The 21,831-nt window shown below is 44.7% G+C and overlaps 1 protein-coding gene across 2 annotated transcripts in view; it reads left to right on the forward strand.

The window, feature by feature from the left end:
* Nucleotides 1-21,831, forward strand: part of LOC106611786 (neuronal acetylcholine receptor subunit alpha-7) — a 78,557-nt gene that overhangs the window by 45,070 nt on the left and 11,656 nt on the right. For both annotated transcript variants that reach the window (XM_014212368.2, XM_014212369.2), the window contains 3 exons: nt 4,662-4,706; nt 5,817-5,926; nt 21,250-21,497. In XM_014212368.2, coding sequence (XP_014067843.1) covers nt 4,662-4,706; nt 5,817-5,926; nt 21,250-21,497 — 403 coding nt within the window. The remainder of the gene's footprint in view (nt 1-4,661; nt 4,707-5,816; nt 5,927-21,249; nt 21,498-21,831) is intronic.

Raw genomic sequence — 21,831 nt, forward strand, 5'->3', positions numbered from 1 at the left:
TTGGAGGGAGTTGAAAGTCCGTGTTGCCCAGCGACAGCCCCAAAACATCACTGCTCTAGAGGAGATCTGCATGGAGGAATGGGCCAAAATACCAGCAACAGTATGTGAAAACCTTGTGAAGACTTACAGAAAACGTTTGACCTGTGTCATTGCCAACAAAAGGTATATAACAAAGTATTGAGAAACTTTTGTTATTGACCAAATACTTATTTTCCACCATAATTTGCAAATAAATTCATAAAAAATCCTACAATGTGATTTTCTGGATTTTTTTTCTCATTTTGTCTGTCATAGTTGAAGTGTACCTATGATGAAAATTACAGGCCTCTCTCATCTTTTTAAGTGGGAGAACTTGCACAATTGGTGGCTGACTAAATACTTTTTTGCCCCACTGTATACAGTGACTTAGGGTTCATTTTGCACTTCCTAAAGCTTCCACTAGATGTCAACAGTCTTTAGAACGGTGTTTGAAGATTCTATGGTGAATTTGATGGGAATAACAACCCAAGGAAGTAGGTGTCCCATTATAAGGCATGGGCTCAGTCACGCGCAAGGACTTGGGAGCGAGCTGAGTTCATATTCACTCCTAAAGAGAACGGAAAGGTCCGGTTGGAATTTTATTCAAGATATATGATAAAAGCCACCTAAAGATTGATTCTATACATTGTTTGACATGTTTCTGCAAACTGTAGTATAACTTTTTTGACTTTTCGTCTGGACTAAGTAAGCATGCGCGTTGTGGATTTGGATAGTGAACCTAACGCGCGAACAAAATTGATTATTTGGACATAAATATTAACTTTATCGATAATCAAAGGTAAGTGAATATTTATAATGTAATTTCTTAGTTTTATTGACTCCAAGATGGCGGGTTTCTGTTTGCTTGTTATTGGTGTCTTCTGGGCTGTACTCAGATTATTGCAAATTGTGCTTTCGCTGTGAACCTTTTTTGAAATCTGACAAAGTGGTTACATTTAGGAGAAGTGTATCTATAATTCTGTGCATAACACTTCTATATTGATCAAAGTTTATGATGAGTATTTTTGTAATATGTGTGCTCATTGTGCTCATTCACCGAAAGGTTTGGAGGGAAAACATTTCTCAACATTACGCGCCAATGTAAAATGCTGTTTTTGGATATAAATATGAACTTTATTGAGCAAAACATACATGTATTGTGTAACATAATGTCCTAGGAGTGTCATCTGATGAAGATCGTCAAAGGTTAGTGCATCATTTTAGCTATATTTCTGGTATTTGTGACGCCTGTCCTTGCTAGGAAAATGGCTGTGTGGTTTTTCTTGTGTTGGAACTGTCCTAACATAATCTAATTTTATGCTTTCGCCGTAAAGCCTTTTTGAAATCGGACAATGTGGTTGGATTAACGAGAAGTGTATCTTTAAAATGGTGTAAAATAGTTGATTGTTTGAGAAAATGGAATTGAGAGATTTTAGCTGTTTTGAATTTGGCGCTCTGATTTTCCACTGACTGTAAAATCAATCCCGTTAACGGGATAAGAACGGGAAGGGGTCCCCTAGAGGTTAAGCAAATTTGTACTCCTGAATTTATATAGGCTTGCCATAACAAAATGGTTGAATACTTATTGACTCAAGAAATTTTAGCTTAATTAGTAAATATCTCTAAAAACACAATTCCACTTTGACATTATGAGGTATTATGTGTATGCCAGTGACAAATATATCTCAATTTAATACATTTTAAATTCTGGCTGTAACACAACAAAATGTGTAAAAAATCAAGGGGTGTGAAGACTGTCTGAAGGGATGTGACACCTTTATGTAATGGCTGTTGAATGGAGTAGACCTAGGCGCAGCGTGGTTAGTGCTCATCATAATATTTTAATGGAACACTTTAAACAAAACAAGAAACGAACAACAGCCAAAACAGTTCTGTCAGGTAACAACACTAAACAGAAATTAACCACCCACAAAACCCAAAGGAAAACAGGCTACCTAAGTATGGCTCCCAATCAGCGACAACGATGTACAGCTGTCCCTGATTGAGAGCCATACCAGGCCAAAACAAAGAAATACAAAAACATAGAAAAAAGGACATAGAATGCCCACCCTAGTCACACCCTGGCCTAACCAAAATAGAGAACAAAAACCTCTCTATGGCCAGGGTGTGACACTTTATTCCAGTAGAAATTCCATCATTTGGTGTTTTGTTGATGCACCCAATTGAACATACACTATATATACAAAGTATGTGGACACCCCATCAAATTAGTGGATTCTGCTATTTCAGCCACACCCATTGCTGACAGGTGTATAAAATCGAGCACATAGCCGTGCAATCTCCATAGACAAACATTGGCAGTAGAATGTCCTTACTAAAGAGTTCAATGACTTTCAACGTGGCACCGTCATAAGATGCCACCTTTCCAACAAGTCAGTTCGTAAATTTTTCTCCTGCTAGAGCTACCCCAGTCAACTCTAAGTGCTGTTATTGTGTAGTGGAAACGTCTAGGAGCAACAAAGGCTCAGCCGCAAAGTGGTTCAGCTCACAGTACGGGATCATCGAGTGCTGACTCACTACCGAGTTTCAGATGGCCTCTGTAAGCAACCTCAGCACAAGAACTGTTAATTGGGAGCCTTATGAAATGGGTTTCCATGGCCGAACAGCCGCTCACAAGCCTAAGGTCACCATGCACAATGCCAAGCGTCGGCTGGAGTGATGTAAAGCTCACCGGCATTGGACTCTGGAGCAGTGGAAACGCGTTCTCTGGAGTGATAAATCACGCTTCACCATCTGGCTGTCCGAATCTGGGTTTGACGGATGCCAGGAGACTCTACCTACCCGAATGCATAGTGGCAACTGTACGTTTTGGTGGTGGAGGAATAATGGTCTGGGGCTGTTTTTCATGGTTCGGGCTAGGCCCCTTAGTTCCAGTGAAGGAAAATCTTAACGCTACAGCATACAATGACATTCTAGATGATTCTGTGCTTCCAACTTTTTGGCAACAGTTTGAGGAAGGCCTGGTTCAGCATGACAATGCTCCCGTGCACAAAGTGAGGTCCATACAGAAATGGTTTGTTGAGATTGTTGTGAAAGAACTTGACTGGCCTGCACAGAGCCCTGACGTCAACATTCACCTTTGGGATGAATTGAAATGCCAAATGCGGGCCTAATTGCCCAACATCAGTGTTCAACCTCACTAATGCAATTAAAATGTTAGCTAATGCTCTTCAGCCCCTCATCATTTGAGTGACAGCTAGCAAGATGCACATTGACAGTTTCACCATGAAAGAAGGCTGGCCCAGGCCTGCCCAGCATTATCCATTGCGGTTTCAGGGTGTACCTAACGGCTAGGTGAAACAGCAGGGAGAGAGAGGGAGAGAGAGAGAGCAATGACATACTGCAGATATCTGCACATATATGATGTAGTACACAATTTTCGGGGGACCCGTTTTGGGTCTTGAGCGCTACTTTCAAAACGACTGGCTATAAAGTATGCAAATCTTCCTGGAAAGTCTCTTTACGATAATGCTGGATTTGATGGAATGTGGTGTTTGTGTCTGTTTGTGTGAGAGAGAATTCCTTTTTTCACATCCCACCACATCCTGTAAATTGTTTTCTTCATCATGCTAGCTAATTACTTTGCAAATTAAATTCCAATCTGTTGATGCCTTTCTGCTGCTCGTGTAGGGGAGCCAGTTAGTTTTGATTGGCTCCAGGCTCCTCATGGACAGCAATTAGACAGGTATCAGACACCAGCTGAGACATTGTTAGGCAAGGGATAAGAATGATAACAATCTTAAAACATTTAGATAGGAAATATTGTTTTAAATGCCAAGGTCTTTTGACATTTTGAAGACATTACATTTTTTTTGTAACTTTCTATCGGAGTGACAACGTGTGCGTGTGTGTGTGTGTGTGTGTATGTGTGTGGTGTGTATTGAGCAAGGTACTTAACCCTAATTTCTTCTGTAAATTGCTCTGGATAAGAGTGTCTGCTAAATTACTAAAGTGTGTGTGTGTGTGTGTGTGTGTGTGTGTGTGTGTGTGTGTGTGAGCTCTGCTGTGATCACCCTTGAGTTGGTGGAGGGTTAATACTTTCTCTTCATAGATTTGACCCTAACTTTTCCATCTGCATCATCTGGATCATTTGATGGAATCCTGGATATGTAGAAATATTTGGCACATAACCCAGCCCTAATTGTTAGAAGTGAGTGTTAATGACTGATATAGTTGAAGAGAGGCAGAAACAGACCAAAACGGAGATCTGCAAAGAGAGAGAGATAATGTAGAGAGAGCAGAGAACAAGACAAAAGGACACTTTACATCTTGCTAAGTGCCCTATTTACTCAGATCATGCAATCTGAGTTCTCTCTCTCTCTCTCTCTCTCTCTCTCTCTCTCTCTCTCTCTCTCTCGTTGTTTAGGTCCACGGGGCTTGTTGTTAGAGATTTTGAAATGAGGCATCTAATAATGATGTGCTACATGCCTCCACTGAAACCAATGCGTAGAAAAACACGGTGGTTACATAAATGCAGCTTTTAGAGAGGTTTCACTGCCCAGTTGTTTTGCGCCCATGCCAAACCTACAGTAGACACTCATCAAAACCTTACAATTTTCTATTCATTGTGATGATTTCCTGTTGTAGCGATTGAATTGTTCTTTTCTTCTCTGTTTGGTCAGGATGAGAAGAACCAGGTGCTGATGACCAACGCATGGCTACAGCTGGTGAGTAGAAATGGTTGAGTACTGAATGACACTGTGACTCATTATGTTCTCATATGCATATCCCCCATCCCACCAAAAAGGCTGTAACACCATCTCAAATTGATATGCCGCAGGGGTTGTCTGGTAGGACCTCATCCTGTTAGTTGTATATTGAGATGACAATAGCCTGCCCATATTGTCTCTTGAAATATTGCTTCTGTTAAATTAAAACTGCTAGTTTCTCTTAGCCAATCTGAGCTTGATCCAACATATTGGATTGGACATAGAGTTTAGGTTGCTTATCCCGATGTTTCCTTGGTAATCTGGAGGATACATGCTTATGGAGAGTTGATGAGGTTGGATTTGTGGGAGGGGCATGCGGTCCACCTTGTCTGGTCTCTATCATCGACATGACACAGGAGAAGGAGAACAACGCCTCCACTCTCCGCAGTCACTACATACAGACCTCTGTCCAATTTCCCATCAATTCATTTCTATTTGATTTTTTTTATCGAGTCATTTACTCCTTTATCGAAGTCTTCCTGACAGGACGTCGGCCTCAATTTTCGAGCCAATCACTCAGCGTGTCACTGCTGTGTGGTTTATGCGACGCTTCCCAGGCGGGCCATGGGAAATACATTTCAATGTCTGTCAGCTAGTGTGAATTCATAAGAGACAAGTGCAGTCACAACCCTTCAGTTGACAGACTGCCAAGACCCAAGCTCAGACTGGATCTTTTATCAGAGACAGACTGCCCCCCCCCCCCCATGGAACTTGGTGGAAGACAATCTGAATTGTGTCACTTAACTCTACACTTCTTTTCTTGTTTTTATTTTGACCATCTCTCTTTGTTCTGTCCTCAGTACTGGACCGATGTACCTCTCTTCTGTGGGATTATCTCTGATGTGTATCTCTGTGTTCTGTCCTCAGTACTGGACCGATGTACCTCTCTTCTGTGGGATTATCTCTGATGTGTATCTCTGTGTTCTGTCCTCAATACTGGACCGATGTACCTCTCTTCTGTGGGATTATCTCTGATGTGTATCTCTGTGTTCTGTCCTCAGTACTGGACTGATGTACCTCTCTGCTGTGGGATTATCTCTGATGTGTATCTCTGTGTTCTGTCCTCAGTACTGGACTGATGTGTACCTGAGCTGGAATCCAGAGAACTACCCCGGGGTTCAGAACCTACGTTTCCCCTCCAGCCAGATCTGGACCCCTGACATCCTCCTCTACAACAGGTGTGTTCCCACAACCCCCATCTTCTCCCATGATACTCCTCTCCTCCCACAACCCCCCCCCCTCACCTCCCATCACAGTCCTCTCTCCATTTAATCCTCTCCTCCCATCATCCTCATCTCCTCCCACAACCCCCTCACCTCCCACAACCCCCCCCCCACCTCCCATCACCGTCCTCTCTCCATTAATCCTCTCCTCCCATCATCCTCACCTCCTCCCACAACCCCCTCACCTCCCACAACTTAGTGATGACAGTCATTTATGATTGATCCTTTCTTTGGATGGCTTTAGAGCTGAGATTTGGTTCATAAACCAACAGCAACGGAGCATCTGTGACCTGGCATCAGCCAGCCTGGAGGGACGGGACCTGAATGTGAAATATGTTTACGGCCGTGTTTAGTTTGGAAGTCTCCCGAAGTGTATCTCTGTGTGTGTGTATGTGAGAGTTAGCATTGAGATGCAGTTGGGTATATGGGTTTTTAGACGTGCACAGTGTTTGGAATCAGGTCGGGTTTATGCTGTCTCCTCTCTCTGTTCTTAACCCCCTTCTCCTGTTATTGGGAAAAGCTTACAGAGATGGTATCTACTCCTTCACTTTGCCATGTAGGGCAAAACACAAGTAAATGCACTGGCTAGACATGTGAGAAAGATATAGCTGACAGCTGTGGTATATCAGACCGTATACCACGGGTATGACTCAACATTTATTTTTACTGTTCTAATTACGTTGGAAACCTGCTAGTACTACTACTACTACTGCTAGTACTACTACTGCTAGTACTACTACTGCTACTACTACTACTGCTACTACTACTGCTAGTACTACTACTGCTAGTACTACTACTGCTAGTACTACTGCTGCTACTACTACTACTACTGCTAGTACTACTACTACTGCTACTGCTAGTACTGCTACTACTACTACTACTGCTAGTACTGCTACTACTACTACTGCTGCTACTGCTACTACTACTACTACTACTACTACTACTAGTAGTACTACTACTTTTACAGATCTGCCCAGCCACGCAATTAATTCACTTGATCTCCACTGTAAAAAGCACCTAGACATGATCTCCGACATTTGCAACATTTTTGCAATATTGAAATTTGATCTCCACAGTCTCCCAAATTAATGAATGTGTCGGCAGAGGAGAGAGGAATGCAGCTTTTCTCAGCCAGTCGAAATCACCAATCAGCATCAAAACTGGTAAAACAACATGAACTGCAGCTAGTTTGCTGTGTAGTTAGCCAGCAACCTGCAAAGTTCCCGGAACGATCAACCAACGATCAACCAGCGCAACCACGTCACAGCCATGATAAAAATGTCATAACATATGGACTTGAGTGTATTATTGCTTAATTACAATCTCCATGCGCGTACACCCCAAACACACAACACCACACCATCACAGGATTAAGGAGAGAAACAATTGGTATTTAATCCTAATTTTAAAAGCACTGCTGCATTTGGAAAATGGATTACTTCTCTCCCCATCTCACCCCTCTTCTCTTCACCTAACCTGCTTCACTCCTCACCACGTCCAAAAAGGTCAAAGGTAGCAGGAAACATACTTTTCATTCATGTAAAATGCGTCTGTTCTCTTCTATTCTTCGCAATAAAATAAACATGCTCAAACAATTCTTTGGCATGCCCTCTTTTACGACGCTATAAAAAAGTTACGTGACGGTTAGGGTCATTGGTTTGGGTCATGTGACGTAAACATCACAGACGTTGACAAATTTCAGCACAAGAGCAAAGTTAACCTTGTAGATCATGCCACGACCCTCTAATATAATGGAGCTGCCGAGGAGAACCAGTTTCAGAGTGTTGCTGAGGTTTGTTTAGCTGCCCCAAAAGGCAAGTTCAAATTTGCAAGTCTGCTTCAATGATATCGACACACAAACACATATAGACACACACTGACACAGCAGACTTTCATGACATAACATACGCCATTAAACCGTTCGTCATGAATGCGTAAGCAATAACACGCTAGTCTGACAGCGGTGTACAGCAGAGGAACCCAGTCTCATTAGCATGCTTTTGAGATGAGCAAACGCAATAATGAATGTATTCACTTCTATTGCGTTTGATTAACGAGAGCCTTAATGAGTCAGTTCAATACATCCCATGTATCTCATCAAAAGACCATTTCAGTACGGAGGGTTGTATAGGCACGCACAATGGAAGGATCAACAGCATGTTACAGATTATGCGTTCTTTTTCTGCATTCCATTTCATTCATTTCCCCCTCTGAACGATCCTTTCGTATCTCAGTCTGTCTGGTATTCAGCCGTCGAGGGCCGGGGGATGAGAGGGACGTCGAACACATCTCTGATTGCTGTTTGTTTGTGACTCAGCGCTTAGCAGGATTAGATTTCAATGTGGTTGATTCCATTGATAAATTGCCGTGAAGGAATCCTTAATAGTAACGTGCTTCGTAAACACGATGTGCTGAATGTAATCGCATGGGAGGTGTGAAAGGCTATATGTTACTGTATTCCACAAAAACAATTCAAACATGACACGTATAGATAATCATAGGAAAAGGTACATTCACACTGAGCATTGTACACACCCACATTTTATTATGGTATTGTACTATGGTACAAATACTATAGTATTCACTGTAGTGTTTTTGTGGACTAAAGTAGTATTTACAGTTTAATATAGTAAAAATACTGTGGATATACTATAGTAATTACTGTAGTGTTTTTGCGGACTGTAGTATACTGTAGTGTTTACTGTAGTGTTTTTTTTGCGGACCTTACTGTAGTGTTCACTGTAGTGTTTGTTTGCGGACATTACTGTAGTATTCACTGAAGTGTTTTTGCGGCCTGTAGTATACTGTTGTATTTACTATAGTGTTCTACAACATTCTATAGTAAGTACTACACATGATCGAGGGATATTAGTGAGTAGTATAGTATTCTACAGTACACTACAGTTTACTACATAATTCTATAGTAAGTACTGTAGTACTCTATAGTAAACTGTAGTATTTTTTCATGTGGGCACTGACAATTCTACAGTTACAAGTACACATATCTCACGCCATAACCTTGTGTAGACGTGGATCAGCACCAAACAGACTTTAATCACCATTAGATCAGTTACTACATGACCATCTCCCTTGTTAGAGAAGGACAGGGAAAAGTCAATGTTTTCATTTCCCTGCTGATCGATCAGACCAAGGACATCCAACTCAAGGAGCCAGACGGGACATGCACACGCCGCACAGTAGAGATCAGAACAATAACAATAACATTACTGCACCCGTCTTCATATCACTAGCAATCAACTATAGTGCACACATAGCCCAGATATACTGTAACACAGTTACACCGCAGGACATTGAGTAGCACTGCCTATTACAATCATATATATTAGGGATGTGTTGACAAATTGCCATTCTAATTTGGTGGGGCTGATCATCTCCCATGCTATCTGCAATAATAAACGGAGGTGTTTGTACCTGTCTGTCCAGATCTCCTATAAAACTCAAATGACTTCAGACAGGCAGCCATCCACAGGAGATAGTTGGAAGTGTTAGCTGCCATCTGTGTCTCAACTGCATAGACCTGTGTGTGTGTGTGTGTGTGTGTGTGTGTGTGTGTGTGTGTCTCTAGCCTTGGCAGAGCATACTCTCAAATAAATTGTAGTCATTTAGCAGACTCTCTTATCCAGAGTGACTTACAGGAGCAATTAGGGTTAAGTGCTTTGCTGAAGGGCACATCCCCAGATTTTTCACCTCGAACTTTCGGTGGTCGGCCCAGCTCTCTTAACCGCAAGGCTACCTGCCGCTGTGACTATGACAGCAATGTGAGCGGACACATTCCGTTTAAAAAAGAGCGAGATAATCACTCTCTCTCTCTCTCTTCAAATCAAATCACATTTTATTTGTCACATGCGCCGAATACAAGTGGTGTAGACCTTACCATGGAATGCTTACTTACAAGCCCGTAACCGACAATGCAGTTTTAAGAAAATAGAGTTAAGATTTTTTTTTTACCCCCCCTTCCTTCTCTGTACTGAGTATTGTGTGTATGTGTATTCATACTGGGAACATATGGAGATGAGGCTCACATTATCATTACACTGATGTTCAGTGTGATAGGCATGCAGAGATAGAGAGGGACATATCCCCACTCCAACTCATCAGGCCCCTGGGGCTGTCTCCCTGTATGCCTGATCCTAATGATCTGGGAGCAGGGAAGGCATATCCAGAATAATGTGCTTGGATAACTTCTACTCTGTTTCAGAGGCATTAGCCATACTATTCCCTCAGCTGCTGGAGAGAGCAGTAACATAGAACCCTGGCTGGACCTCCAAAGAGAATGTTCTCTTCTTCTTCTTCTTCTTCTTCTTCTTCTTCTCTCTTCATCTCGGGGCAGACTGGACTGACTGTCTCTTCTGCTCTCTGGTTGGATGTTCCTTTCCATATCTCTTACTTCTCTCTTGCTATCTCTGTGTGTCTTTCATTGGGTTTAATCTCTCTCTCTGTCTCTCTCTCTGAGCTGCTCCATCTCATTACCATGCGTGCGTGGAGGTGCAGAATGAGGTGTTGAGTAAGTGGAGAAGACAGCAAGGTGACTCACGTCCCCTGGTTGCAGCAACCTGTCACTACCTCCGTTGTTTGTCTGATCTCTGTGTGTCGCCAGAATGCTTTGTCCCCTTTCACTGTGCTCACATGTCTAGGACACATGTCTAGGGCTTCTCTCTCTCTCTTTCTGTGTGTGTGTGATTTAAAACCCCGCTCTATGTCCCTTCTCTCAGGGGTATCACCTGTCCCATTGTGTGTTAACGCGATTCTTTCTTTGGGGTGTGTTTTGTCAGTTTCTGGGTTTATGTTCATGTGTTGTTTGATGTTCCCTGTTTTGTGTTCGGATTGCGTGTTTGTGTGTGTGTGTGTGTGTGTGTGTGTGTGTGTGTGTGTGTGTGTGTGTGTGTGTGTACATGCGCTCTCTGGCACACACACTAGCTGATATGCGTGCTGATTGCAGTGGAACGCGGGCAGAAGCTTTCTGACACAATGAAGCAGAGTACTGAATAATTCAATGAGCCAGGGACGGCAGCGACACACACAGCCCCAACAGCCCTGCCCCACAACACAGACACATACACACATACACAGACACACACGTCTCCTGCCCAACCAGCACAGATAACACACTGACACGAAACGAGAAATTGATGACGCTACTAAACTCTGAAAAGGTAGATCATTCAACCTACTGAGTGGAACAGGAAGGAGAGATAGGGAGACGAGGGTAATCAGTAAATCCTCTCTCAGGCTTGGGCCTGTCACCGTGCTGAATGAGTGTGTAAACCTGAGGACTGCGTTCCCAGGCGCGTCTACGTTATCGCTTGGGGTGTCTCGTGGTTGTCTGGGGGGATAAGTGGTCGTTGATAGGGGTCTGAATAGAACTGTCAGGTGCCTTAATGGGTTTCCACTGCTGGGGTCCACTGCTGGGGATGGACCCCTGACAGAAGGGGAAGGGAGGGTGGGCCCCATAGGACCCGCAGTGTGTGTTTTCGTTTCTGATACTGTGCTACTTGTGCTACCTGTGCTAGTGACATTGTGGATGTGTTTTCGTGTGTCTGATCATATCTGATAATGGTTCATTCACACAGGTAAGATTCTACACCCAGTCGCTCCAACTACAACTTCAACCCCAGTCCCAGTCCCACCTAATCACTGGATCCATCCCCCAGCCCTAACTCTAGCTTCATGTCCTCATCCCGGTTCAACCCTAACCCTAGCTTTATGTCCACATCCTGGTTCAACCCTAACCCTAGCTTCATGTCTTCATCCTGGTTCAACCCTAATCCCTAGACTCAACCCTAACCCTAGCTTCATGTCTTCATCCTGGTTCAACCCTAATCCCTAGACTCAACCCAAACCCTAGCTTCATGTCCTCATCCCAGTTCAACCCTAACCCCTAGACTCAACCCAAACCCTAGCTTCATGTCCTCATCCCGGTTCAACCCTAATCCCTAGACTCAACCCTAATCCTAGCTTCATGTCCTCATCCCGGTTCAACCCTAACCCCTAGACTCAACCCAAACCCTAGCTTCATGTCCTCATCCCGGTTCAACCCTAACCCCTAGACTCAACCCTAATCCTAGCTTCATGTCTTCATCCCGGTTCAACCCTAACCCCTAGACTCAACCCTAACCCTAGCTTCATGTCCTCATCCCGGTTCAACCCTAACCCCTAGACTCAACCCTAATCCTAGCTTCATGTCTTCGTCCCGGTTCAACCCTAACCCCTAGACTCAACCCTAACCCTAGCTTCATGTCTTCATCCTGGTTCAACCCTAACCCCTAGACTCAACCCTAATCCTAGCTTCATGTCTTCATCCTGGTTCAACCCTAACCTCAACCCTAATCCTAGCTTCATGTCTTCATCTCGGTTCAACCCTAACCTCAACCCTAACATAGCTTCATGTCCTCATCCCGGTTCAACCCTAACCCCTAGACTCAACCCTATTCCTAGCTTCAGGTCCACATCCCAGTTCAACCCTAACCTCAACCCTAAACCTAGCTTCATGTCCATATCCTGGTTCAACCCTAACCCTACATTCATGTCCACATCCCGGTTCAACCCCTAGACTCAACCCTAATCCTAGCTTCATGTCCACATCCTGGTTCAACCCTAACCCCTAGACTCAACTCTAATCCTAGCTTCATGTCTACATCCCGGTTCATTCCTAACCTCAACCCTAATCCTATCTTCATGTCCTCATCCTGGTTCAACCCTAACCCCTAGACTCAACATCCCGGTTGAGTCTAGGGGTTAGGGGTTAACCCCTATGTCCATCCCGGTTGAGTCTAGGAGTCTAGGGGTTAACCCCTATGGCCACATCCCGGTTCAACCCGAGCCTCAACCCTAACCCTAGCTTCATGTCCATATCCCGGTTCAACCCTAACCTTAGCCTCATGTCCACATGCCGGTTCCATCCTAACCTTAGCCTCAACCCATATCCACATACTGGTTCAACCCTAAACCTAGCTTCATGTCCACATCCTGGTTTAACCCTAACCCTAGCCTCAACCCTAACCCTAGCTTCATGTCCACATCCCTGTTCAACTCTAACCTTAGCCTCAACCCTAATCCTAGCTTCATGTCCACATCCTGGTTCAACCCTAAGCCCTAGCCTCAACCCTAACCCTAGCTTCATGTCCACATCCTGGTTCAAACCTAACCCTAGAGCCAGTTTGCGCTGTTCTGTGAAGGGAGGGTATTGCGTTGTACGAGATCTTCAGTTTCTTGGCAATTTCTTGCATGGAATAGCCTTCATTTCTCAGAACAAGTATAGACTGACAAATTTCAGAAGAAAGTTCTTTGTTTCTGGCCATTTTGAGCCTGTAATCGAACGCACAAATGCTGATGCTCCAGATACTCAACTAGTCTAAAGAAGGCCAGTTTTATTGCTTCTTTAATCAGGACAACAGTTTTCAGCTGTGCTAACATAATTGCAAAATGGTTTTCTAATGATCAATTAGCCTTATAAAATGATAAAATTGGATTAGCTAACACAACGTGCCATTGGAACAAAGGAGTGATGGTTGCTAATAATGGGCCTCTGTACGCCTATGTAGATATTCCATTAAATATCAGCCGTTTCCAGCAACAAAAGTCATTTACAACATTAACAATGTCTACACTGTATTTCTGATCAATTTGATGTTATTTTAATGGACAAAAAATGTGCTTTTCTTTCAAAAACAAGGACATTTCTAAGTGACCCCAAATGTTTGAACGGGAGTGTATATAATTGAGTTTATAAAGCCGCATACAAACATGGTCTGTTTTTTGTTTTTTTGAATAAAGCAGCTGTCACGTCCTGGCCAGTATAAGGGTTAATTAGTATTGTAGTTTGGTCAGGACGTGGCAGAGGGTATTCGTTTTATGTGGTTCGGGGTGGTGTGTTTGTTAAAAGGGTGTTTGATTTAGTATTTCCGGGTTTTGGTTTATGTTTAGGTATTTCTATGTTTAGTCTAGTGTGTCTGGTTCTATGTTGAGTTAATTGGGGTTGGACTTCCAATTGAAGGCAGCTGTTTGGTGTTGCCTTTGATTGGAAGTCCTATATTAGTTGGGTGTGTTTGTCTTGTATTTTGTGGGTGATTGTTCTGTGTTAGCCTTGTGCCTTGCAGACTGTCAGTGAATCGTTCGTTTTCTTGTTTGTTGTTTTGTATTCGTTTTGAAGTGAATAAATGTTCAAAATGAACAATCACATACCTGCTGCGTATTGGTCTACCTTTTCCGACGATGATTTCGTTATATCGTCAGAAGACGAGGAAATCCCTGACAGCAGCTCCAAAATGCAGGTGTTTCAGCCTAGCTCAGTGCTTTCTATGGTGGCGGGGCAAGCCAGCAGAAAATAGAGCATTGCACCGTGATTGACTCAGTGTTCTGTCACTCATGGGGACGCTAGAAAATTCAAGCCCCTTGGATGCTGCCATAGAGTGTAACGCCCTGGCCATAGAGAAGGGTTTTTTGTTCTTTATTTTGGTTAGGCCAGGGTGTTACATTGGGTGGGCGTTCTATGTTCTTTTTCTATGTTTTTGTATTTCTTTGTTTTGGGCCGTGTGTGGCTCCCAATCAGGCACAGCTGAAGTTCGTTGTTGTTGATTGGGAGTCACACATAAGTGCATGTTTTTCCGTTGGGGTTTTGTGGGTAATTGTTTCTGTCATTGTGTTTCACCTGACAGGACTGTTTGGCTGTCAGTTTCTTATTTTGTAGTTGTATAGTGTTCCGTTTAAGAATTAAATATGATGAACACTAACTCCGCTGCGTTTTGGTCCACTCTCTCTCACGGCAGTCATTACATAGAGTTACATTAGAAGTGCCCATCCAAGAAGGCTCAAGGTCTCCGCAGCGTTCAAGCGCCTCCAGCACACACGCACTGTTGGGGAGAAAAAGGGGTAAAAAAAATATACAAAAATAAAAATTGATTTGCCAGCAATGCCCCTTATAGGACACATCACTGCACTCTATACTCCTCTGTAAACTGGTTATCTCTGTATACCCGTTGCAAGACCCACTGGTTGATGCTTATTTATAAAACCCTCTTAGGCCTCACTCCCCCCTATCTGAGATATCTACTGCAGCCCTCATCCTCCACATACAACACCCGTTCTGCCAGTCACATTCTGTTAAAGCTCCCCAAAGCACACACATCCCAGGGCGCTCGTCTTTTCAGTTTGCTGCAGCTAGCGACAAGAACGAGCTGCAACAAACACTTTAACTGGACAGTTTTATGTCAATCTATTCACTCAAAGACTCAATCATGGACACTCTTACTGACAGTTGTGGCTGCTTTGCGTGATGTATTGTTGTCTCTACCTTCTTGCCCTTTATGCAGTTTTCTGTGCCCAATAATGTTTGTACCACGTTTTGTGCTGCTACCATGTTGTGCTGCTGCCATGTTGTGTTGCTACCATGTTGTTGTCATATTGTGTTGCTACCATGCTGTGTTGTCATGTGTTGCTGCCATGCTATGTTGTTGTCTTAGGTCTCTCTTTATGTTGTGTTGTCTCTCTTGTCGTGATGTGTGTTTTGTCCTATATTTTTCTTAATTTTTTATTTATTTTTATCCCAGCCCCCGTCCCCGCAGGAGGCCTTTTGGTAGGCTGTCATTGTAAATAATAATTTGTTCTTAACTGACTTGCCAAGTTAAATAAAGTTTGGCCACACATAAAATTACGCCAAATCATATATCTACAGTAGCTTTGATTGAACTGGTCATGTCAACATCATACTTTCAAAATCTTAGCTAGCAGTCATCATTATGAATCAAGTCGACATTCTACTGGCAAATCCTTTTTAATCCCTGTCAGAGAAATAATGAAGAGAAATTATAGATAAAACCTATCGGTGCTCATCGGCCATTGGACATAAACATTACACAACAAGTTGGAAATCGCAAATGTTTTGGAAGGAATCAGTGGCTAACTGCAAGCATTGCAAAGCAATCCTGAGCCTGCTATTCAGTGGAGTTGCTGTGTGGTCCCTAGTCTAAGACTAAGGCGCTCTTTTCCTAGTTTAAAATTATAAACATTCAACATTGGCCATGAGTTCCGGAACTCCAATTTGAGCAGCAGCAGCTGAAAAATGAGCTCCTACAAATATTGAAATTTACATGGTTTTTAGAGTGAAGTACATCGGAAAAAAGCAAAAGAAAACTGCAAGACTGAATAGGAGAAAAAACAAGCAACAAACAAAGAAGATAGGCTTTTGAAAATAACTATTTTTCATAAAATTGTAGTTATCTTAGCAAGCTGAATTGTTTACCAGTTGCTAAGCAGTTGCTAGGGACTCTTTTGGAAGAAGCTAGCTAGCTAACGAAGAACAACAAAGAATATCTAGTTAACAGAAGAAAAGAAAGAGAAAATCAGGACAGAAGAAAAAGGATATCAAAGTGAAACAGTTCTCTAAAGACACAGGAGACAATAATACAAGAAACAACACTTCTGTAGCTTGTCAACTATGTGTCTGTCTATCCCTGTTCTCTCCTCTCTGCACAGGCCATACAAACGCTTCACACCGCGTGGCCGTTGCCACTCTAACCTGGTGGTCCCAGCGCGCACGACCCACGTGGAGTTCCAGGTCTCAGGCAGCCTCTGGAACTGCCGGTCTGCAGCCAACAAGGCTGAGTTCATCTCAGCCTATGCTACCCTCCAGTCCCTAGACTTCCTGGCGCTGACGGAAACATGGATTACCACAGATAACACTGCTACTCCTACTGCTCTCTCTTCGTCTGCCCACGTGTTCTCGCATACCCCTAGAGCATCGAGCCAGCGGGGTGGTGGCACTGGAATCCTCATCTCTCCCAAGTGGACATTCTCGCTTTCTCCCCTGACCCATCTGTCTATCTCCTCATTTGAATTCCATGCTGTCACAGTTACCAGCCCTTTCAAGCTTAACATCCTTATCATTTATCGCCCTCCAGGTTCCCTTGGAGAGTTCATCAATGAGCTTGACGCCTTGATAAGTTCCTTTCCTGAGGATGGCTCACCTCTCACAGTTCTGGGTGACTTTAACCTCCCCACGTCTACCTTTGACTCATTCCTCTCTGCCTCCTTCTTTCCACTCCTCTCCTCTTTTGACCTCACCCTCTCACCTTCCCCCCCTACTCACAAGGCAGGCAATACGCTTGACCTCATCTTTACTAGATGCTGTTCTTCCACTAACCTCATTGCAACTCCCCTCCAAATCTCCGACCACTACCTTGTATCCTTTTCCCTCTTGCTCTCATCCAACACTTCTCACTCTGCCCCTACTCGGATGGTATTGCGCCGTCCCAACCTTCGCTCTCTCTCTCCCGCTACTCTCTCCTCTTCCATCCTATCATCTCTTCCCTCTGCTCAAACCTTCTCCAACCTATCTCCTGATTCTGCCTCCTCAACCCTCCTCTCCTCCCTTTCTGCATCCTTTGATTTTCTCTGTCCCCTATCCTCCAGGCCGGCTCGGTCCTCCCCTCCTGCTCCGTGGCTCGACGACTCACTACGAGCTCACAGAACAAGGCTCCGGGCAGCCGAGCGGAAATGGAGGAAAACTCGCCTCCCCTGCGGACCTGGCATCCTTTCACTCACTCCTCTCTACATTCTCCTCTTCTGTCTCTGCTGCTAAAGCCACTTTCTACCACTCTAAATTCCAAGCATCTGCCTCTAACCCTAGGAAGCTCTTTGCTACCTTCTCCTCCCTCCTGAATCCTCCTCCCCCTCCCCCCCTCCTCCCTCTCTGCGGATGACTTCGTCAACCATTTTGAAAAGAAGGTTGACGATATCCGATCCTCGTTTGCTAAGTCAAACGACACCGCTGGTCCTGCTCACACTGCCCTACCCTGTGCTTTGACCTCTTTCTCCCCTCTCTCTCCAGATGAAATCTCGCGTCTTGTGACGGCCGGCCGCCCAACAACCTGCCCACTTGACCCTATCCCCTCCTCTCTTCTCCAGACCATTTCCGGAGACCTTCTCCCCTTCCTCACCTCGCTCATCAACTCATCCTTGACCGCTGGCTACGTCCCTTCCGTCTTCAAGAGAGCGAGAGTTGCACCCCTTCTGAAAAAACCTACACTCGATCCCTCCGATGTCAACAACTACAGACCAGTATCCCTTCTTTCTTTTCTCTCCAAAACTCTTGAACGTGCCGTCCTTGGCCAGCTCTCCTGCTATCTCTCTCAGAATGACCTTCTTGATCCTAATCAGTCAGGTTTCAAGACTGGGCATTCAACTGAGACTGCTCTTCTCTGTGTCACGGAGTCTCTCCGCACTGCTAAAGCTAACTCTCTCTCCTCTGCTCTCATCCTTCTAGACCTATCTGCTGCCTTTGATACTGTGAACCATCAGATCCTCCTCTCCACCCTCTCCGAGTTGGGCATCTCCGGCGCGGCCCACGCTTGGATTGCATCCTACCTGACAGGTCGCTCCTACCAGGTGGCGTGGCGAGAATCTTTCTCCGCACCATGCGCTCTCACCACTGGTGTCCCCCAGGGCTCTGTTCTAGGCCCTCTCCTATTCTCGCTATACACCAAGTCACTTGGCTCTGTCATATCCTCACATGGTCTCTCCTATCATTGCTATGCAGACGACACACAATTAATCTTCTCCTTTCCCCCTTCTGATAACCAGGCGGCGAATCGCATCTCTGCATGTCTGTCAGACATATCAGTGTGGATGACGGATCACCAGCTCAAGCTGAACCTCGGCAAGACGGAGCTGCTCTTCCTCCCGGGGAAGGACTGCCCCTTCCATGATCTCGCCATCACGGTTGACAACTCCCTTGTGTCCTCCTCCCAGAGTGCTAAGAACCTTGGCGTGATCCTGGACAACACCCTGTCGTTCTCCACTAACATCAAGGCGGTGACCCGATCCTGTAGGTTCATGCTCTACAACATTTGCAGAGTACGACCCTGCCTCACACAGGAAGCGGCGCAGGTCCTAATCCAGGCACTTGTCATCTCCCGTCTGGATTACTGCAACTCGCTGTTGGCTGGGCTCCCTGCCTGTGCCATTAAACCCCTACAACTCATCCAGAACGCCGCAGCCCGTCTGGTGTTCAACCTTCCCAAGTTCTCTCACGTCACCCCGCTCCTCCGCTCTCTCCACTGGCTTCCAGTTGAAGCTCGCATCCGCTACAAGACCATGGTGATTGCCTACGGAGCTGTGAAGGGAACGGCACCTCCATACCTTCAGGCTCTGATCAGGCCCTACACCCAAACAAGGGCACTGCGTTCATCCACCACTGGCCTGCTGGCCCCCCTACCTCTGAGGAAGCACAGTTCCCGCTCAGCCCAGTCAAAACTGTTCGCTGCTCTGGCACCCCAATGGTGGAACAAGCTCCCTCACGACGCCAGGACAGCGGAGTCAATCACCACCTTCCGGAGACACCTGAAACCCCACCTCTTTAAGGAATACCTAGGATAGGATAAAGTAATCCTTCTAACCCCCCCCCTTAAAAGATTTAGATGCACTATTGTAAAGTGGTTGTTCCACTGGATATCATAAGGTGAATGCACCATTTTGTAAGTCGCTCTGGATAAGAGCGTCTGCTAAATGACTTAAATGTAATGTAATATATCAATGAAGCATGATTTGTGCCGCGCTCAAAACAAATGTTAACTTGGAGAATGCCAGACTTTGATGACAAAGTTTGATGACAAAATTTCCCCACGAAGGACCGCAGCGCCACATTCCTGTTCAAGTGATCACAGCACAACAAGGTCAGTCCAAAAAGATCTTATGCTGCTGTACAAATGATGTAATATGCCAGGGAGTTATGTATTCTGTAGCTAAGAAAGTAATACTAAGTGTATGTTGTGTAGTAAGCTGTTAGTAGCCCATGTGCCTCACCCTAATAATTTGGTTTATTTTCACCTCTTAATTTTGCCTACTGTTCTGACTTGGTGGTGCACATGTAACCTATAGCCTGTTTTAGAGAAATGTCATCATCAAATATTGTAAGAGCTTTCATTGTCTGCTTATATGCGCCCTTTATTTATCCTATGGCTCTGACTTTGTATGCAGGGAGAACACTGTAAGAACGGCCCATGCTCTGAATTCTTTTGCTGTACATTTCAAAAGTGCTGAACAAATAGTTATATTGACTACGTTCGTCCTAGCTTGGTCATTAATGTCTTAATCAAAATCACGGATTGCCTCTTATCCGCTTGTCGTCTCCTTATGCCGTAGTTTGTACATCTCAATTGTCAATAAAAAACACATTTGTTTAAGCAAGTCAGCCATATCAGCAATTGTTTTTTAAACGGCAGTAAATGAGGCTGAATGAACTGTTTCGCTGCCAGATGAGACTCCATTGATAGCCAGGTGTAGCAGTGGTAAGGTGTTGGGACTGCTGTTGGGACTCTGCTGTTGGGACAGCTTTATGTAGGCCCTAACAGTTTGTGGGCACCGTTTGTCACCGTTATAGTGCAATTAATGTATTGTTTAGTGTTGTGTTGTGGCTTTGTTGACACGAACCAAGATTTGCCCCATCAAGATTTACATGCTAAAATCACCACTGGTTCATGTGTGTCACTGTAGATCTGTGTGCGTTACTTACAGGGTGTGTGTGTGTGTGTGTGTGTGTGTGTGTGTGTGTGTGTGTGTGTGTGTGTGTGTGTGTGTGTGTGTGTGTGTGTGTGTGTGTGTGTGTGTGTGTGTGTGTGTGTGTCACTGTAGATCTGTGTACGTTACTCACAGGGTGTGTGTGTGTTGACACAGGACAGGTTGTCTGACTGTTTTAGCTTCTCTAACTCGGGCTTTAGCTGACCTCTTAACACATATGTAATATGTTCTACCATAGAAATGTGTGTTTACAACAACCCAGTAGTCAGTAGCAGTGTAACAGCCATAAACAGGCACAGCAGGCGAGCAGATTACTAATGAAGGACGACAGTGGTTTGTTGATTCCCTGACTGTCGCTGCATGTTTAACATCTTATGACATCATCAGCTCACCTGGGCATCACCTCTGGTCCTGTGTTGGCTGGTCCACAGCTAGCCATGCATAACACTTCACTAAACATTACTGTGACAGGTTGGGCTGAGGCAGCAAAGACTCACACGCACCCAGGCACACACACACCATCCCTTTCCCTCTAGACCCGCTTGTCTTTTATCATGCTATACTTAACAGGTAGAATGACTTTCTTTCTCTCTCTCTCTCTCTCTCTCTCTCTCTCTCTAATACACACATACACTCCGTCTCCTTGTATTCTGACTTACATATCAAATATATAAGTAATACTTATACATTTTGACATGGATCTATTGAGATGTTAAAGGTATGCATCTCTCCCCTTCTCCCTACAGTGCTGATGAGAGATTTGATGCCACCTTCCACACCAACGTGCTGGTGAATGCGTCAGGTTACTGCCAGTACATCCCCCCGGGCATACTGAAGAGTACCTGCTATATCGACGTGCGCTGGTTCCCCTTCGACGTCCAGAAGTGTGACCTAAAGTTTGGCTCGTGGACCCACAACGGCTGGCTGCTGGACCTGCAGATGCTGGACGTGGACACGTCTACCTACATACCCAATGGAGAGTGGGACCTCGTGGGTACGATGTGGTTAATCTCGCTCTCTATCTCTCGCTCTCTATCTCTCGCTCTCTCTCGCTCTCTCTCAGCATGTACAGTATGTCCATGCCTCTGTCGCTATCTCTATAGAGGTGGGTGGGAATGGGGTTGTGGGAGAGGGGGTGGGGGTGAGGCTGTTGTGACCCATCTGGGCCAGTGGAGGGTCCCTGAGGGGTGTGTCTGCGTATGGGGGGGGGGGGGGGTTGTCAGACTGATCCTGATGGCACATTTCATGTTTACTCCACACTGCCAGAGGGGGCGTGTTACTGAGATTAACTCTGCTTAGCAAAAGGAACACGTGTTTGAGAGTGCGTG

This window comes from Salmo salar, chromosome ssa09 (genome assembly GCF_905237065.1).
Source record: "Salmo salar chromosome ssa09, Ssal_v3.1, whole genome shotgun sequence".
Classification (NCBI taxonomy): Eukaryota; Metazoa; Chordata; class Actinopteri; order Salmoniformes; family Salmonidae; genus Salmo; species Salmo salar.